General features: G+C 40.0%; 1 protein-coding gene across 1 annotated transcript in view; it reads left to right on the plus strand.

Moving 5' to 3' along the window:
• Nucleotides 1-12,232: 12,232 nt before the first annotated feature.
• Nucleotides 12,233-19,205, plus strand: part of Slc25a46 (solute carrier family 25 member 46) — a 29,455-nt gene continuing 22,482 nt past the window's right edge. Inside the window, exons 1-4 of the mRNA XM_055625561.1 lie at nucleotides 12,233-12,599; nucleotides 14,789-14,831; nucleotides 15,951-16,008; nucleotides 18,929-19,006. Of these exons, the coding sequence (XP_055481536.1) occupies nucleotides 12,317-12,599; nucleotides 14,789-14,831; nucleotides 15,951-16,008; nucleotides 18,929-19,006 (462 nt within the window). The 5' untranslated portion in view covers nucleotides 12,233-12,316. The remainder of the gene's footprint in view (nucleotides 12,600-14,788; nucleotides 14,832-15,950; nucleotides 16,009-18,928; nucleotides 19,007-19,205) is intronic.

Below are 19,205 nucleotides of genomic sequence, written 5' to 3' on the forward strand. Positions count from 1 at the left end.
ACGTCGGCCTAAAGGTATGAAGATCCAGACCTTCCCGACCTAGAACAGTCCTTGAAGTGGGACTGGGACTCCAGACCTCTAATCTCCGTTGACCTCTTGTGCTGTAAGCAGTGGGTCCAGTGGTTGTTCTTGCTTCCAGCTGGTCCTTCCTTGTCATGATCCTGCAGGCACTCAGGCCCACAGGATTCGTCTGAAGTCTTGGGCCCTGGAGCAGGCAAGAGAGGGGAGGCAGAGACACTACTCATGCAAACACACAGACACTGGAGTGCAAACCTTTTTATATTTTGAGTGGTGTGCTTTAGTAATCGTGAGCCCCATCTTGCTGTGTCTTTGCTGGACTTGAGCTCACTACAAATCTCAAAAGCTCAAGTTAGTCTTGAACTCTTGATCCCCCTGCCTGTCTCCTAACTCTTGGCATGGTAGGCTTGTCCCAACCACACCTAGACAATAAATGGATATTTTGTGGTATTTTGCACTTATATTCATAAGAGATAGTGGTTTGTTGTTTCTGTTCTTTGCCTGTTTTGTGTTAGTGGTAGTTTTATAAATGCGGTGCAGTTTTTCTTTTAACCCAGGTATTATCCAAATAATTGAGCCTGGACTATTTTAGTATGGCACATAATATAAAATAACCATGCATGCTAATCTGGCTTTTTCCCAGTGTAATTCCCCAAGATACTTGATTTCATGGCTTTTGCTCCTTGAGCTGCTCTCTCCTGATGTCACCTGGCTCTCTCCTCATGGCTCAATCCCTACTTCCTTTTTCTCTCTCTTCTTCCCTTGGCTGGCAGGAAGTCCAGCCCTATTTTCTCCCCTGCTCAGTCATTGGTGATCAAGCTTGTTTTGCTCGTTTTTTAAGCTATTTTATTTGGGGTATTTATGCCTCTATCTCCCTCCCACCAGATAAAGAGAGAGAAGGTCAGTGTGGAGCGGGGGCGAAGACACCTTTACTTCTCCCAGCTGTTTAGGGTCGATAGGTTCTTTTGGAGCCATACCAATCTCTGTCAAGCCGCTGCATTGAAGTGTTTCTCTCTGTCTGTCTCCTCCAAACCCTGTTTTCTCCCAATCCGTCATACTGACCGTCTGTCTCTGGCCTCTCCAAACTGCCACAGTTTCTCTTTCTGGGATCTTGTATTTCTATCTTTTAGAGTACTAGACTGCGCCTCTCTCTGTGTTCACAAGGCAGGCCATTAACAACTGGCAAAGATCATGCCCCGCAATCGACAGTTATCAGCTGTGGACAAACTAAAGCCCAAACTAAAATCCCATACTTGAGATTAAAACAAAAACTTAGTTACATAACATAACTGAGTTGGTTTTATTTTTAAATTTTAATTTTATTTATATATTTATTACAATCTATTTACTTTGTATCTCTGCTGCAGCCTCCTTCCTTGTCTCCTTCCAGTCCTACCCACCCTCCTTCTTCTCCCCCTATGCCCTTTCCCTAGTCCCCTGACAGGGGAGGACCTCCTCCCTTTCTATCTGACCCTAGCTTATCAGGTCTCATCAAGGCTGGCTGCATCATCTTCCTCTGTGGCCTAACAAGGCTGCACCCCCTAGGGAGAGGTGATCAGAGAGCCTGTCACTGAGTTAATGCCAGAGATAGCCCCTGTTCCCCTTACTAGGGAACCCACTTGGAAACTGAGCAGCCAATGGGGTTCCTTTTAACAGCTGTTCTAGGTCCTCTCCATGCATGGTCCTTAATTGGAGTATCGGTCTCTGCAGGACACCATGGGCCCAGGTATTTTGGCCCTGTTCTCATTGTGGAGTTCCTGTCCCCTCCAGGTCTTTCTAGCTCTCTCTTCTTTCAGCTGAGTTTTCAAAGAAACCAAAACTTCTATTATACCAGCTGCTTTATTGACATATCAATAAAACCATTAGGGAGCCAAGTTTAGACAGCAGATTCTCAGAACAAGGATTGCAACCAGATATGGGGAGCCTAGAAACCAGCATTTGAATTTTTGTATCGTGCATAATAACATTATGCCTATGGTTTTAGATATGTGGGCAATGTGCGCAGGGATTCCACCAGCTTCTGTACCCTGAAGTGACTGCAGGGATTGGGGGGCATGGGCCGTAGCAGAGTGGTAGTGCTGTTGATTTCCACATATGATGCCCTAAGGTCAACTCCTGAGACTGCCGAACTGAAAACTAGGGAATTTTATACAATTTCTTCCCTAAATATTTGAAGGAATTCACCATTCTTCTTATACACAGTATGTGTGGCCAGGCATGGCAGTACACACCCGTAATCCCAGTGCTCAGTAGGCAGACACAGAGGGATGTCCGTAAGTTTTAGATCAGCCTGAAGGGTCTCAGGCCAGCCAGAGCTGTTTAGTGAGAAAACAAACAAACAAACAAACAAAAGCGGGACCAGGTAATTGGCTCAGCATATATAGGTGCCTGCTACTCAGCCTGACAATCTGAGTTCAATTCCCAGGTCCCACATAGTGGAAGCGGATAACTTACTCCCAATAGTTATCTTCTGACCTCCACAGGCACACAGTAGAAATCCATTCCCAAACACATATATAAACCTCTAATATTAATAACAAAAATGTCATGGTGGCTGGTGTGGTTCCCTGTTTCCTGCCGCTGGGCTGGAAGGGCCGTTTGGGGGCACCGAGCCATAAGTGTGAGCTTCTGAGCAGAAAAGAGTGAAGTCTGCAGTCTGGAGTTCCGTTCCTCTCAGGAACGTTGGTCTCCTGAGTGGGTAAGGATGAAATACTGAACGAGAGCCGAATCACAGAATATCCGGTCTGGATATTGATCTTTAAACTTAGCATCAATGCAGGCAGATGCCTATGCCTGATCAGGTTACAGCTGGAAAGCAGGTTCTAGGGTTGAAGCCAAGTGGTGGGGGCTCAGGGCTCGGAGAAGCCTGATCTGACTGGGGCCAGTTGGACCAATCGGGAACAGCCATAGCTCACTCCTGCAGATCAGCACTGAGGCGGCCTGAGACGAACAGCAAAAGCTTGTGGAGGCTGGACAAGGTGGTGACCACAGTGGCTTTGCAGTGACTGGCTGGACGGAAGTCCAGTCCGGGGTCCAAGGATGAACTCGTCGGGGAGAACGGAGGTCCTTCTTTCCCCAGTGCTACACTTAGAATCAACAGTGACGTAGGTGACGTAGGTGGTGCTTCTCACTGCAGTGCCAATCTGCAGGGGCTGCTGGCTCTTCCTGACGCAGCCACCCAATTCTGGTCAGGCCCGGCCTTTGCGGCCACTTGACTCTTGGAGCCCTGAGTTCCCCGCTGCCACCTGGCCTGGTGCCGTTAGTCGAGCTGGATCTCCTTTTCCCTCACCAGCGGCTGGACCCGAGATCTTGTGACACAGACTTTGTCCTTTTCTGCGCACCACAGGGCGCGCACTTCCGACAGAGAAATGTGCTCTTCCCTCATGGTGCCTGGTGGCATCCAGCTGACCTTCAGGGAAATGTGGAACCATAGGCACTGACACCCAAGGATGAACTCTTACCTCCACAAGAACACACGTGCAGACAAACCTTCTCAAACATATTTTGCCCACTGAGAACCACTGCAGGGAGACATAAATGCAAAATGGTCACTGAGAGTGGAAACCCAGTCCTTTCAGGGAACCTGCGCTCATGTATACATACCCACACACATACCCATAATTGAAAAATAACAAATGCCAGCCCAGGTCTGCTTTTCCCCTCGGGGTGTTTAGCAGGACAGATGGGTTAGGGGGCATTGAGTGTGGGAGCAATAGCCTTCTCTGAGGTGGTTTTCAGTGATCCAGCTCTCTTTATTGGGGGTAAGTAGGGCTATATGAACCTTGGGGAGTGAGTAGAGGTGTTCAGGGTGAGCGTACATCATTGGCTGGGGCCCAGGTTCTGGGCATGCTTCATTTGCATGAAGAGGAATTCCAGGTGTTAGCTGGGTATGTCCTCACAGGGAGAAAGTTTAATTGAAACCTGGCCGCCAGGCTCTGTGATTACCTCAAGGGTGTCAGAGGTAGAGATTGTAAGGCTACCTGCATGAGGACATGAAGGCCCAGAGCAGGGAGGAAGCACCCCTACTCCTGCTGGTCTCAGGACAAGACATTTGGGGTTTGAATACACCTCGACCTCACTCTTGCTCTGGACCAGCTCCCTTGGCTGCATGGCTTTCCTGGTCCCACAAGCAAACATTGTTGTTCCTGAGGGCTCACACCTTTAGTTCCAACACCTGGGAGGCAGAGATAGGTGTATCTCTGTGAGTTCAAGGCCAGCCTGATCTATATGTAGAGCTTTAGTAAGCCAGGGCTTACACAGAGAAACCTTGTCTTAAAAAGAATGACTGCAATAAACAAACACTTTTCAATAATAAGTTTAATATTGTTAGTTTCAACCTCCTAATCAAAAGACAGGTTAGCTGAATGGATTGAGCAACAATCCATCTTTCTGTTATCTTTATTCATTTACAAAATTATTTATTCATAAATTAAAGTTTACTTACTTTGTATCCCAGCTGTAGCCCCCGTTTTCATCTCCTCCCATGCTCCTCTCTAAGTCCACTGATAGGAGAGGTCCTCCTCCCCTTCCATCTGACCCTAGCCTATCAGGCCTCATCAGGACTGGTTGCATTGTCTTCCTCTGTGGCCTAGTAAGGCTGCTTGCTCTAGGTGATCAAAGAGCCAACCACTGAGTTCCTGTCAGAGACAGTCCCTGTTCTGCTTACTAGGAAACCCACTTGGACATTGAGCTGCCATGGGCTAAATCTATGCAGGGGTTCTAGGTTATCTCCATGCATGGTCCTTGGTAGGAGTGTCAGTCTCAGAAAAGACTCCTGTTCTGTTGTCTTTAAGGACAGGTATCACCTTAAGGTGAAAGGATGGTAAAAAGTATTCCAAGCAAATGAACAGGGAGGGAAGCAGGCTTTGCTATCCTAACACTGACAAAATAGCCTTAAAAATGAAACTAACCAGAAGAGACAAGGAAAGCACTTAATTCTAAACAGGGGGAACAATTACCCCAAAACAAGACAACACAATCCTAAGCTTGAAGTTGGATGCATCAGAGTCTGTTGTATATACACAACTTCATAAAATGTGTTCTACTAGAATAAAAAATCAAGATTAACATCAACACATTAATAGTGAGTGATTCCAGTACTCTAAATGCTCCAATAGATAGGTCACCTGTACAAAAATATAGAGAAATATCAGACACAAATGATATGCATTAAACAGACCTAACAGATATCTACAGAATATTCTACTCAAACAGCAAAAAAATGTAAACTCTACTCAACAGCTCACTGAAGCTTCTCTAAAATAGACCATACCTTGGGGGCACAAAACAAATCATAACAGAGAGTTTAAATGATTTCAGACAAATTTAAATAACTGCAAATCCTTTCTGACCAGAATGCTTACAACCCATAAAATTTAAAACCAACAACAAACAAAGCTCCAGTAAGTACACAAACTCATGAGATCAAATAACTCATTAGTAAAATGACAAACAAGAAACCAAGAAAAAAAAATTAAATTCCTGGAACTAAATGAAAATGAAAGCACAAGACACTAAAACCTCTGGGACACATAAAAGCAGTCTTAAGAGAGAAAAAAAGTTATAGGTCTAAGTGCTTACATTAAAAAATTAGAAAGAGAAAAACAAAAAAACCCAACTTAGTAATGCAACTTAAGAACTTAGAGAAACAATAACAAACCAGACCAAAAGTAGACAGCAAGAGATAATGAAATCAGAACAGAAATTAATGAAAAGGAACATATTGATGCTATAATTTCTTTGAAGATTTGGTAGAATTCTGTACTGGATCCAGCTGGCCCTGGGCTCTTACTTTTACCTCATCTTGATTTAAATTTTGTTTGATAGATCTTCTTTTTTTGTTAGAATACAGATTTTAAAAATATGCTTTTATGATTCTCTGAATTTCTTTAGTATTTGCTACAATGTCTTATTTTTCTAATTTGAATCACATCTCTCTTTCTTTTGAATAAAAAAAGTGAAAGGCTTGTATGATAAAAACTTTAAGACTATGAAAAAGGAAATTGAAGAAGATACCAGAGGAAGGAAATACTATGCTTGCCAGGACTAACATTGTGAAAATGGTCATCCTATCAAAAGAAATCTGCATCTCATTAACACAATTCCCATAAAAATCACAATGCAATTCTTCCCAGAAAAAAATATATTAAATTTTATGTGGAAATATAAAAGACCCATGATAGCCATAATGTCCTGAATAGCAAAACAAAACAAATAAATAAAATCAAATAGATAACTGTTGGAGGTTGTCACCGTCTCAGATTTCAAGATATACTATAGACCTAACATAATCAATGAGTGTAGTACTGGCATAAAAACAGACTCATTGATCAATGGAATGGAATTGAGAACTCACATACAACACTACACTCCCACACTGTTAAAGCCATCTTATTTTTGACAAAGATGCCAACAAAATATTTTGGATGAAAGACAACATCTTCAACAAATGTTGCTGGTCAAACTCAATAGCTACATACAGAATAATAAAACTCAATCTTCATCTCTCACTGTGCACAATACTCATTTCAAATGGCTCAAGAACCTCAATGTAAGACCTAATACCCTGACTCTGAAGATGAGAAAGTAGGTAATATCCTTGAACTTGTTGATTTAGGAACAGACTTTTGAAGCAGGATGCTAATACAGGCATGAAGACAAGTAATCAATAAATCGGACCCCCCGTGAAACACTTAAACAAGGAGACAGCTTACAGAATGAGGAAATATTTACTAGATATACATTAGGCAGAGGGTTAGTATCTATACTATATAAAGAACTTAAAAATTTAGATAACAATAAAGTGAACAAACTAACAGAGTTAAACAGAGTAAACAGAAGTAAACCGAGTTCTCAAAACATGAAATCCTAAATGGCTGAGAAACATATTCTGAAGCTGGCAGTTTATAAAGACTTGTAGACTGATAGCTGAATATCAGGTGACACACTGCTTGGCCTCTCATGAGCAGCACCTGTACTATATTCCACAATGGTGACTGGCATCAGGAAATAAGCACATGAAGAGGCTGGAAATGAGAGATTCTCAAACTAGGCTTGCTTGTTTTGTCACAACCTACTCAACACAAGAAATCTACTGGGATCTCTGCTAACATCTGCAGGGACCAAAACACCTTCCATAAAGTCCAGCTTCTTAAAGGTTCTACCATCTTTCACTGCTGTATTCAGGACCAGTTTTCTTGCACATGACCCTTCTGGGGATATACTCAAATCATACCTAAATCACAGCATATGACTTTTTTCAAGTAAAATGAATTTATCAATTTACTAAGTAGGAAGCTTAATCTATACCACTTGTGATAGCTATCCTTGGTTGTCAACTTGACTACAATCAGAATTAACTAAAATCCAAACACCTGTGAGAGATAGTATTCCTAATTAAATCATTTGAAGTGGAGACAACCACTTTTAATCTGGATTTTCTGAGGTGGGAACATACAACTTAATTCTGGGCAACCCCTTCTGGTAGCAGCCTATATGAAGGACACGGAAGAACGGAAGGCATCTCTTTGCTTGCCCTTGCTCTGGCTGGCAAGTCTTTTCCTTCACTGGCTTTGGAGCCTACTTCTTCAGGATTCTAGTGAATCCTGAATAACAGCTGAGACATCCAGTCTTTTCTCAGCTATCCGAATATCTGGGAATTAGAATAAATCCTCCAGTCCCAATTAAACCCAGACAAGTTTGGAATGGCTTCATCCTTCATCAGAAACTTGAGTCACTTCCAAATCATATATTTACAGAAAGTATGTGATATGAGTGTTGTTTGAGTTGATCAGCTATACAAATGCTTTTTCGTGCTTCAATAGATAACTAATAAAAACAATTTTAGTACTATTATCATATAATGTATATTGGACAATTTCTAAAATTCATGTTTCAGTCAATGTTATAAGTTTCCCAAGGTATTTGAATTTCTAAAACATGGCCACTTCAGTATTATTTACAAATGTTTTGAATATAGAATGACAGAACTTTGATAATTCTGTGATTAAAAGATGTGTTGTGGTTCAGCAATAGCTGCACACTGACCACCTGGATACCAGGCTCAGCTAGATGGAAGTTTTTTTTTTTTTTTTAATATTTTTGTTTATTTTATTTATACATATTCTGCCTGCACCAGATCTCATTACAGATGGTTGTGAGCTACCATGTGGTTGCTGGGAATTGAACTCAGGACCTTTGGAAGAACAGCCAGAGCTCTTAACCTCTCAGCCATCTCTCCAGCCCTAGATGGAAGTTTTGTGTTTTTTTTTTTTAACACTTAACAAAGCCTGTCTGGTCATGGACACAGTCTGGATTCGGGAACCAAGGCTATGACTCTGAGCCATTCTCAGAGTCAGTTTTTAGAAGAAAAAGACCATAACTAAGTATGAAGAGTCAATTCCATCCGAGGTACATTGTGCATAACCAAGCAAAAAGAATCAATTCTATTCCAGGTATATTGTGCCTAGGTAGCTAGACAAAGTATTTTAAGCTCATTGGCTGGGATTTAGGGTAGGGGAACTTTGGGGACATTCCTGTTCTCCATTGTTCCAGGAGAATATGGCAGGGTATTGTGGTTTTGCTTACATAGAACATAAATTTATCATCAATTCAAGCAGAGCATTAAACAAGTGTTAAATTGTAAGAAAAAGGCTATTCTTGTGTCAGTCAGGGAGAGGCTGAGAACTTGAACTCAGTTTCACCTTATGATCAAAATGGAGACTAAAGACAAAATGGCTTAAGATATGCTAAACACAAAAATAGGGGTCAACAGAGGAGCTATAGTTATGCTAAAAATTACAGTAGGACTCAATAGAGGGGCTATCGTTATGCAAAAAGTTAAAGCAGGCCTCAACAGATGCAAACATTATTAATAATCCTGTAAGATCTTTATTGCTATAATTGGATCTGCTATATTAATTTCATTTTTACTAACATGATTATTTTCTTAAGAAAATGCACACGATTTTTAAAGCAATTATAATAGGTAAGTAAAAAGACAAAATCATGCCAATCAACATGTAGATATAGCCATAAAATTTTGGTGTAAACTGTCTTATTGTATTTTTATTATACATTATTAAAATGTGAGATCACATGGTAGATACTGAACATAAAATTCTGATGCCAGGGGCTGGAGAGATGGCTCAGAGGTTAAGAGCACTGGTTGCTCTTCCAGCTAGACCTGAGTTTAATTCCCAGCAACCACATAATGGCTCATAACCATCTATAATGAGATATGGTGCCCTCTTCTGGCTTGCAGGTGTATGTGCAAACAGAACATTGTATACATAATAAATAAATAAATAAATAAATAAATAAATAAATAAATAAATCTTAAAAAAATTCTGCTTTACAGATGCTTTTCAGTTTCGTGAGGTCACATTTATTAATTGTTGCTCTTAGAGCCTGAGATGTTGGTGTTCTGTTCAGGAAATTGTCTCCTGTGCCAAAGAGTTCGAGGCCTTTTCTCCACTTTTTCTTTCAAGAGATTTAGTGTGTCTGGTTTTATGTTGAGATCTTTAATCCACTTAGACTTAAATTTGTGAAGGGTGATAGATATGGGTGCATTTTTCTATGTGCAATAGAGGACTAAGATCCAGAATATATAAAGAACTCAAGAAAATATATAAAGAACACCAACAGACCAAATAATCCAATTAAAAAACGGGGTACAGAGCTAAGCAGAATTCTCAACAGAGAAACATTAAAGAAATGCTCAACATCCTTAGTCATCAGGGAAATCCAAATAAAAACAACTCTGAGATTCCATTTTACACTGATTAAAATGGCTAAGATAAAAATTTCAAGTGACAGCACATGCTGGAGAGGATGTGAAGAAAGGGGTAACCACCTCCATTGCTGGTGGGAGTACAAACTTAAACAACCACCTTGGAAACCAGTCTGGTGCTTTATTTTTTTATTTTTATTATCAGTTACATTTTATTAACTCTGTATCCCAGCTGTATCCCGCTCCCTCATTCCCCCCAATCCCACCCTTCCTCTCTCATCTCCTCCCTGCCCCTTTCCAAGTCCACTGATGGGGAGGACCTCCTTCCTTTTCATCTGACCTTGTTTTATCAGGTATCTTCAGGACTGGCTGCAAAGTCCTCCTCTGTGGCCCAGCAGGGCTGCTCCTCCCTTGGGGGGTGGGGAGGTCAAGGAGCCTGCCATTGAGTTCATGTTCAGAAATAGTTCCTGTTCCCCTTACTAGGAAACCCACTTGGATTCTGAGCTACCATGGGCTACATCCAACCAAGGACCAAGGTACATTCATGGCTGTAACCTAGAACCCCTGCTCAGCATCTGTCCTAAGGCAGATGCTCAATGTGAGTACTTTGATATTCTAGTCATTACTTAATGACTAGAAGGTTTATAAAGACTTGTTATTTAGAGCTCTGTAGCTTTCCTTATTGTCAGGTGTGTCATAAGCACATGCTTAACATGTAAGCTGAAAGCATGTATAGGACACAAATATTATACGTAGTTCCTGAAAGTGAAGAGTTTAAAAACAACATATTACCAAAATGCTCTCCCTACAATGTTCTTATATTGTTATGATGACTCCTTAGGTGAGAGACACTCTTCTTCTCATCTAGAACAACAATGTGCATTGATATTTACTGTTTTGTTTTGGTCTAAGACTGGGTTTCACCCTGTAATCCAGGCTGGCTGGGAGCTCCTGGCAATCCTCCTGTCCAGCCTTCTAAGTTCTCAGTCACCATGCATAGCCAAGATTGCCATTTTAGCAGATGAAAGGTGACTATTCACATAAAATGCCTTCATTACTGGAAGACATGTTTATATGATCATTCACTTGCTTCCTTTTTAGATAGCCTCTTCATATCCTTTGACAATATTTATAATCGATTTACTGTCATTTATTGGCAAAATCTCTTTGTTGAGCAATAATCCATTGTCTAATTTATTATAAAATGTCATTTTTCCAGTTTGTCATTTATCTTTTCATGTTGATTACAATGATTTTTAAATTTGCCAAATTTAAAATTTGCAGAAAAACTACTCCTATTTTCTAATTACTTAAATGGTTTTTAGATCTGGTATTGGATTAGAAAGCCTTCCAATTCACTGCATAAAAAACGCACATATTCTCTTCCAATTTTTTTTAAAAGGAAGAATATAATGCATTACAGCTGTAATTTGAAAGTAAGGACTTTTATGGATTTGTTTCTCTCTCAGCTAGCTCCTGAGGTATATAGTTCATTTTCTCCTCACTTTTAAGGATGAGAAATTACAACATTTGTGTATTAAAACTCCCTCTCTGTCCCTTTCCTTATATTCCTTAAAACACAGCATCAAACATACAGAAATCTTTACTGCCTGAGAGCCAAGTTCTTCCCTTCAGCAAGTCAAGGAAAAGAAATTCTTTTATTGCCATGTCCAGTAATGCTTCGATATTAGCACTCAAGAGATTCCTCACTTTTTACTAAAGCACGACATAACCTAATTTAAAAAAATGTCAAGTTGCCCCAAAAAGTTGTTTATCCCTTTAAACGAAGGCTCTTGCTTTTGAGGGCAATACGTCAGGGTTCTCTTCTGAACCGCCTTGGATTCTAGCGTTCAGTTGGGAAGACGGCTCAGGAAGAAGCCATGCAAAACTCAATCAGATCTAATGAGAGCCACCCAGCCTCAAGATCCCAAGAAGCTAATAAAAACAGGTAGTGGGGGGAATCAACGGAAGTCTTGATGGGGGTGGTAGTGTTTAGTGACAACGCTGTGTTCTCAGTAACCCAACTTAGACACATCCGAAAAAAGAAAACGGTTCATAGTTGCATTAGAAAAGTTAAAACACTTGATTCCTGTGTCGCGGAGGGCAGTATGTATTCACATGGGTGTGTTCTTCATTTGAACTTTGCTAATACCTGCTCTGGTGGTCCGTACAGGAGCAGACAAAGCTAGACTGAATGCTACTCTTGCCCTCAGGCAGGCTCCCCTGGGCAGGGTGAGGCACCTGGGTGAAGGGGAGTCGGCGTATTGCAACAGGCCGAGGTAATCTGGGGCTGCTGCGCGGCTCCTCAGCATCCCTGCAAGCAGGGGGCCCATCTTTAATCTCCGGGCAAGCATCCTTCCCCTTCCAGCTTAAATCCGCTACCGCGTCTCCCTAGCAACCGAGCTGGGAAAGAAGCGCGTAGGGGCGGAGTCACGTGCTCACAGGACTTCCGGGTTCCGTCGTGACTTCCGGTTGTCAGTCTCCTGACGTGCAGCGGCTGCGGCGGGGACGCAGTGGAGGCCTGGGCTCCGCGGGCCGGCCTCTCTCGTCCTCGTCCGCCCGTCCGAAATGCATCCGCGGCGCCCTGACGGCTTCGACGGCCTGGGCTACCGGGGGGGCGTGCGGGAAGACCCGGCTTTTGGCGGCCCCTTCCACGCACGCTCCTTCGGTTCTGGGACGGAGCTGGGCCACTGGGTGACGACGCCCCCTGACATCCCGGGCAGCCGCAACCTGCACTGGGGCGACAAGAGCCCCTCGTACGGCGTGCCGTCCGCGCCCGCGACGCTCGAGGGCCCCGCGGAAGAGCCCGTTCCCGGCGGCGGCGACGGCCCGCGGCCCGGCCCGAGCAGCGGTGAGGGGTGCGGGGCCCGGCCGGGCGGGTGGGCCGGCGGACTCCGGAAGCGCGCGCAGGGCCCGCCTAGGTCCTTGCACACGCTACCACACCCTCTGCCCTCCTTTCGTCCTCTGCCCCGGAGCCTCTGTTGCAAGCTGTCTGTGCTCGGGGCTCAGCGCACTAGGTGACATCAGCGTAGGCTGCGATGCTTGGGTAGGCGTGTTTGCGGGTGCTACGGGAGTTACCACCGATGGCCCGAGGCGGGACAGAGAGAAGTTAGATTACTGTTGTCTGCTGCCCTTGGCAGGTGGAGTTTCTTGATTTAGTTAATTGACTCATAGCTGTGTTTTGGAAAGATGATTTTTTTTCTTTTCTTAACCTCGTCAGTTTGGGGCTGGAGCCTGGCTCCACCAATCATTAATTTATCCATTTTTTCCCCCTGATCCTTCGTTTTTCATCTCTTTAAGATTTGTCGAAAGAGTTAAATTGAATAACACTATGCTATTGTAAACATGCACAGTATGATAATTATTCTTTTCCTTCATTTAACCTTTTAACCATGGGGACTCTGATTGTAGACACCGAATCCACACCTCCCTGTAGTTTTCCTTCTCTTCTCCTGACCTAAAACTTCCACTTAAGAGTTAGAAACACTGATACACCTTGACTTTGTAAGCAGTGGCCTGTAAGAGAACTTCAGTTGCAACACTGCATGTTTAAAGTCTGTTTTATGCTTAAAATTAAAATATCTGACTGTTCTCTGGGAATGACAAATTGTATCATTAAGTATTAATTAATTGTAACATTAAGTATTAAACATTCTGTAAGTAATCGTGATACTCATTGCTCAGTTTTTACTTGGAAGTTCAGAAATGTTTGAACTGGAAGATACTAGTTATTAGGAAGTACATAAAGAGGTGAGGGAGGATCAGCGTCATGCAGTTAAGCTTTTGTGTGTTACCTTGTTTCATTGTGTTGTACTGGTCCCGGAATAGTGCTGGGAAACTTTTTTTGAAGGAAGGGATAAATGAGATGATTCAAAACACAGGCATAACTGCTGTAAAGTTACCATTTATGCAGTAAAGTTTTTTTTTCCTTTTTTAAAATAATTTTTAAATTTTTATATTAATCACAGGTTATTTGCTTTGTATCCCAGCCATAGCCCCCTCTCTCATTCCCTCCCAATCCCATCCTCCCTCATCTCCTCCCTGCCCCTTTCCAAGTCCACTGATAGGGGAGGTCCTCCTCCCTTCCATCTTACCCTAGCTTATCAGGTATCTTCAGGACTGGCTGCAATGTCCTCTGTGGTCTAGCAAGGCTGCTCCTGCCTGGGAGGTGGGGGAGGGAGGTGAAAGAGTCTGCCATTGAGTTCATGTCAGAAATAGTCTCTGTTCCCCTTATTAGGGAAACCCATTTGGATTCTGAACTACCATGGGCTACATCTGAGCAGGAGTTCTACGTTATATCCATACATGGTCCTTGGCTGGAGAAACAGTCACATAAAAGACCCCTGTGCCCAGGGGTCCTTGGTCCTTGTGGAGCTCCTGTCCTCTCCAAGTCATACCAACTCCCCTTCTTTCATATGATTCCCTAGACTCGCTTTGTAGACCAGGCAGCCCTGGAACTCACAGAGATCTGCCTGCCTCTGTCTCCCTGAGTCCTGGGATTACAGGTGTGTGCCACCATACCCGGCAGAGATTTTTCAAACAGTCACAACTTAGAAATATCCCAGCTTGGCAAGGCTGCTCCTCCACAGAGGAGGACATTGCAGCTAGTCCTGATGAGACCTGATAAGCTAGGGTCAGATGGAAGGGGAGGAGAAGCTCCCCTATCAGTAGACTTGGAGAAGCGCATGGGAGGAGAAGAGGGAGGGTGGGATTGGGAGGGAATGAGGGCGAGGTCTACAGAGGGGATACAAAGTGGATAAAATAAATTAATGTAAAAAAATAAAAATTTAAGGAAAAAAAATACCCCAGCTTACAAGCTTTTGTGACAATAGGCCATTGGAATGAAAGAACAGTTGCTCCTCTAAGAAGTTCATGCCCTGGAACTTGCCATAACCTACACCAGTCACTTATTTAAATTGCTTCCCAATACCACATCTGCATTCAAGTTTTAACTACACAGCATATTGCTCATATACTGTATCCTGGTATCATAGTAAATATAAATATTGGTTATGAGTAATCTTATCTGTTTTATTTTAGAACAGTTGAATAGATTTGCTGGATTTGGTATTGGACTTGCAAGGTAATGTTTATTCTAAAGATTTTTTTTACTTAGAGTTTTCCCTTTAATACTAAATGATTAACATTTCTTCCTTTAGGTTTTATTAACATTTACTTCTTTGTAGGAATTCATCATTTAGAATGTATAACTTGATTTTTTTCAAGTAGTGGTAGGACCCAGTCATTCCGTTGTGTAAACACGAAGTAATTTTGTAACGAATGTGGTAGTAGCTTTGATTAGTGTACCAGGGCAGAATGGAATGCAGTCTTCTTTCTCAAAGTGTAATGTGCTGAACTTTTCCCTAAACATCGCAGTGCTGTGGTACCCAGGTATTTTTGTAGTGTAGAGGGTTGATTTTTGTTTTCAGTTACTATTTGGTGGGCAACCTCCTTTATAGCTAAGAACATTTATCAGTCTTTTTTATGGTATTATGAATAAAAATTCACAAATATTGGACTTGTGCCTTGTTTCTCCTTCATAACAGAATGGCATTCATCATTTTAAATATCTTGACCTTGTGTGGGTATTAAAACCTCAGAAATATAAGTGTCAGCATAGATAAAATGTGTATTTCACATTCTACTAATCTCTTTAGCCAAGTTCTTTATTCTTAAAGCTTTATGCCATTTTATATAATGTTTGTATATATATATATGAACCATATGTCACTATTAGAGCTTAAGCCCATAGCTATAATTATTTTTCAGGAAACCTATTCAAAAGACATATTTGATACATAAAGAAGTAATGAATATGGTCATTGAAAATCCTATACTGAAGTACCAAGTACATCAAAATAAAAATTTCTTGAATGAGGATCTTAGAAAGCAATGACTCTTCACATAAGAATTTTCTTCATAGGACATTTTCTGAAAAGAAGTTAAATGATATAGTATTTCTCAAGTTAAACATTCAGAGATCTATTTTCATCTCTGTACTTTAGCTAATATTACACATCTACAAGTTTGTAGATCTAGGTTTTATTTATACTGAATTTACTGTTCGTATCATTTGCTGATGAGCAGGTATTAAATCCTCTTAATTGTGAAAATAAGAATAACGAGATATTTGTATGTTAAACAGAATCTGTATACAGACATATTGTGTATACATACACACATGTAAATTATTTTTGTATAGTCTCTTTACAGAAAATGTACTGGCCCATCCTTGCATTGTTTTACGCCGCCAATGTCAGGTAAATAAAATTTCTTGTATTTCTGAGAATTCTGATAAAATGACATGAAATCTTGTACTCATTATTTTATGTGAAATGCTCAAAATGTATAATATATCATTTCTCCAAGTTTTTAGTCATAAAACCTCTTCAAAATCTTAAAAGTTGTCAGGACTCTGAAGTTGTTTTGCTTATCTGGGTCATATCTGTCAGTGTTCACCATTTTAGAAATTAAAACTCATGTAATTTTGATCTAACTTATTAAAATAATAATCCATTCATCAGATAGTTACATCATCTTTACAATATTTATGTTTTTAATGTCTTTAATGTCTGGAGTAATAGGAACCAGCTTCTTGCATCTGCTTCTGCAGTCAGTTTATTATGTAATGTTGTTTTGAAAGAAACAAGAATATTTAGCCCCCCACACTTGATGTCCTTGAAAATAGAGGAGTATTTTTATTCTTTTCAGATAATGTGCCTTCTGAAGTTAACACCGAAACTCACAAGTGGTGGTTTCTCAAGGGTTATGTGCAGTGTGAACTCTGAAGCAACCTAAAAATTTTAAAACTGTTATGTTAAAAAGTCTGCATTGTTTTATAATACATTGAAATGCATTGTAATTTATATCCACATGATTTTCTATCACCCTTTATTAGTTATTTGAAAAATGTTGAATCATTACTTAGGTTCCCAGATTCTAAAACATTGAATTAAACATACCAAAACTCATCTTCACTTCAAAAACCAATTATCTTGCAAGAAATCTTTAGTCACTGAATATTATTACTGAGATATACATTCCCAGAATTATTTTTTATATTTTATTAAACTGTATTAATTAGATAAAATTTTTATACAAAATTAGGACATTTTCAAACATGTATACCATGTCCTTTGGTTTTTCTTGTACTCATTACCTTACCTTGTCTTTTCTCCCACTTTCTACTGGTCACCTTCCTATTCCTTAATTGTACACTTCCTGCTTTCATGTCTTCTGTTTTTATTTCTTTAGTTTACAAAAAAAAAAAAAAAAACAACAAAAAACCAACCCTATGTTTTACATATGAGAAAACGTATGGTATTTGTCTGAGTCTGGCTTATTTTGTTGAGTCAGATCTCCAGTTCCTTCCAACATATTATTCTCGTGACTACATAATAATATTCCTTTGTGTATGTGTACACCTTTGTGCGGTAGTTGTGGTTTTAGTTTTCATGAAGGACCTCTGTAGTGCTTCCCTCAACAGCTGCACTAGATGAGAGTTCTTTTTCCTCACACAGTCATCAGCACTTGTTTTTGTTTATTTTCTTCATGATAACAGTTCTAATATAGGTGAGATGGAATCTCAGTATGGTTTTGATCTACATTTCTCTGATATAGAATGATACTGTATCTTTTTTGTATATTTTTGGCCATTTGTAATTTTTTTTTAGAGAACTTTATTTCCTTTGCTTACTTATTGATTGAATTGTTGAGGGTTTGGGTGTTTAATTTTTTTAGTTCTGTTTACATTCTGGTTCTCTGTCCGATGTCTCACTTTTTTAGGCTCTTTTGTTGCTTATTTTGCTGAACAGAAGCCTTTTAATTTATGCTGTCCTATTTGCCATCCTTATTTCTGTTCCTGAGTTATCAGAGTCCTTTTCAGAAAGCCCTTGCCTATGCCAAGATTTTAAAATGTAGTCCCTATGTTTTCCTTGGCCAGAGTCAAGGTTTTAAATCTTTTTAAGGTGTTTCTGCCTTGTACTTGGAAAAAAGTTGACAACAAACGCTCTGAGAATGTTTTTCAAACAACAAAACAAAACAAAAAACAAGTGTAATTTGTTAATTTATAGGTACACATTTGGTCTGAGTATATAGTTGAATGGTTGAGCACATAATAGGCCATAGGTTTAGCTATCAGTACTGCAAGGGGAAGATGTGTATCCCAGGTGTGAAAGTAATAGTTTGACAGGGTATTTTATAAAAGAAAAAAGATGATGTCTGTGATAAAAAGTAGCTAAGTAGGTTGCAAATCTATCATGTAAGAATTTTCCCTCATTACAAGTATCTTCTGTATGTAACACACAAAATGTTAATTAAAAAGGTGATATGTACTGATAGATCAGGATTTCATATAATTGCCCTTTGTACTTTTTCACCAAGGATACTCTTAAATGAAGATTGTTTTTCCTTCCCGTATACCTGTGATGAAGAATATAATAGAAAAATACAATTGATGCTACTACCTTGAATCATTGTAAAGAATCAGCAGTTTTATTCACCCTTGTTTTTATACTCATAGCATGTTATCAATATAGTGAAAAAGGCAAATGGTGCCTGAGTAAAATTAAGGAAATATTTTGAACTTGTCAAGCCTCTGGTAGAGTACTGGAGCTCTCAACAGTTATTGACCTGCATTGTAGTAGGTGCTATCAAGTAACTTAAATTCTTTGCAGAATAATTTTCCCACATAATATTAAGACAATATAAATCAGTACACATTAATCTGTTTTTACTTGTCACTGAAAAATAAGAATGCATAGAAAAATAACTACCTAAGTAGCATTGGCATTTGTAGATGCCTCAGAACAGTAAAAGTCATTTGTAGATATTTAAATTGTGGTGATACTACATTATGATCCAGTATACGTCATTTTGACATGGCTTCCTTATTTAATTGTAAGCTATCGTTTAAAAAATGCTTGGCCAAAATGAGTACGAGTGTGAAATTTATTTCTAGAGCTTACAAACCTTACTTTTCAAACAGCGAGATCCTCTTTATAGTATGCATTACTAGTATTTTATATACTAGTCTGCATATTACATTTATATCACTGTATGCACGGCACTTAATGTTTATTTGAAGTCTTTATTATTTGACTTTAAAACTTAACTTGGTTATGCTGACCTTTAGATTTTCATGGCCTTATTATTTCGTGACAATGTTGTATTTTATTACAGGTTAATTACCATGCTCGGCATTATCATCTCACTCCGTTTACAATTGTCAACATTATGTATAGCTTCAATAAAACTCAGGTGAGAATCTGTTCTATTAAAGCTATATATTTAAACTTGTTAAGCATTAAAGTAAGGATTCTTTTTTGAGTCTTCCAGAATTTCTCTTAATTCAACAGATATGCAAAGAACTATGCTAAGTTCTCAACAGGTAAGGTAAATATAATCAAGAGATTTACAATTTAGTCATAGAGACAAATAAAAAAAGTCAGGAGAAGAT

This window comes from Psammomys obesus, unplaced genomic scaffold (genome assembly GCF_907164565.1).
Source record: "Psammomys obesus unplaced genomic scaffold, mPsaObe1.curated_primary_1811, whole genome shotgun sequence".
NCBI lineage: Eukaryota > Metazoa > Chordata > Mammalia > Rodentia > Muridae > Psammomys > Psammomys obesus.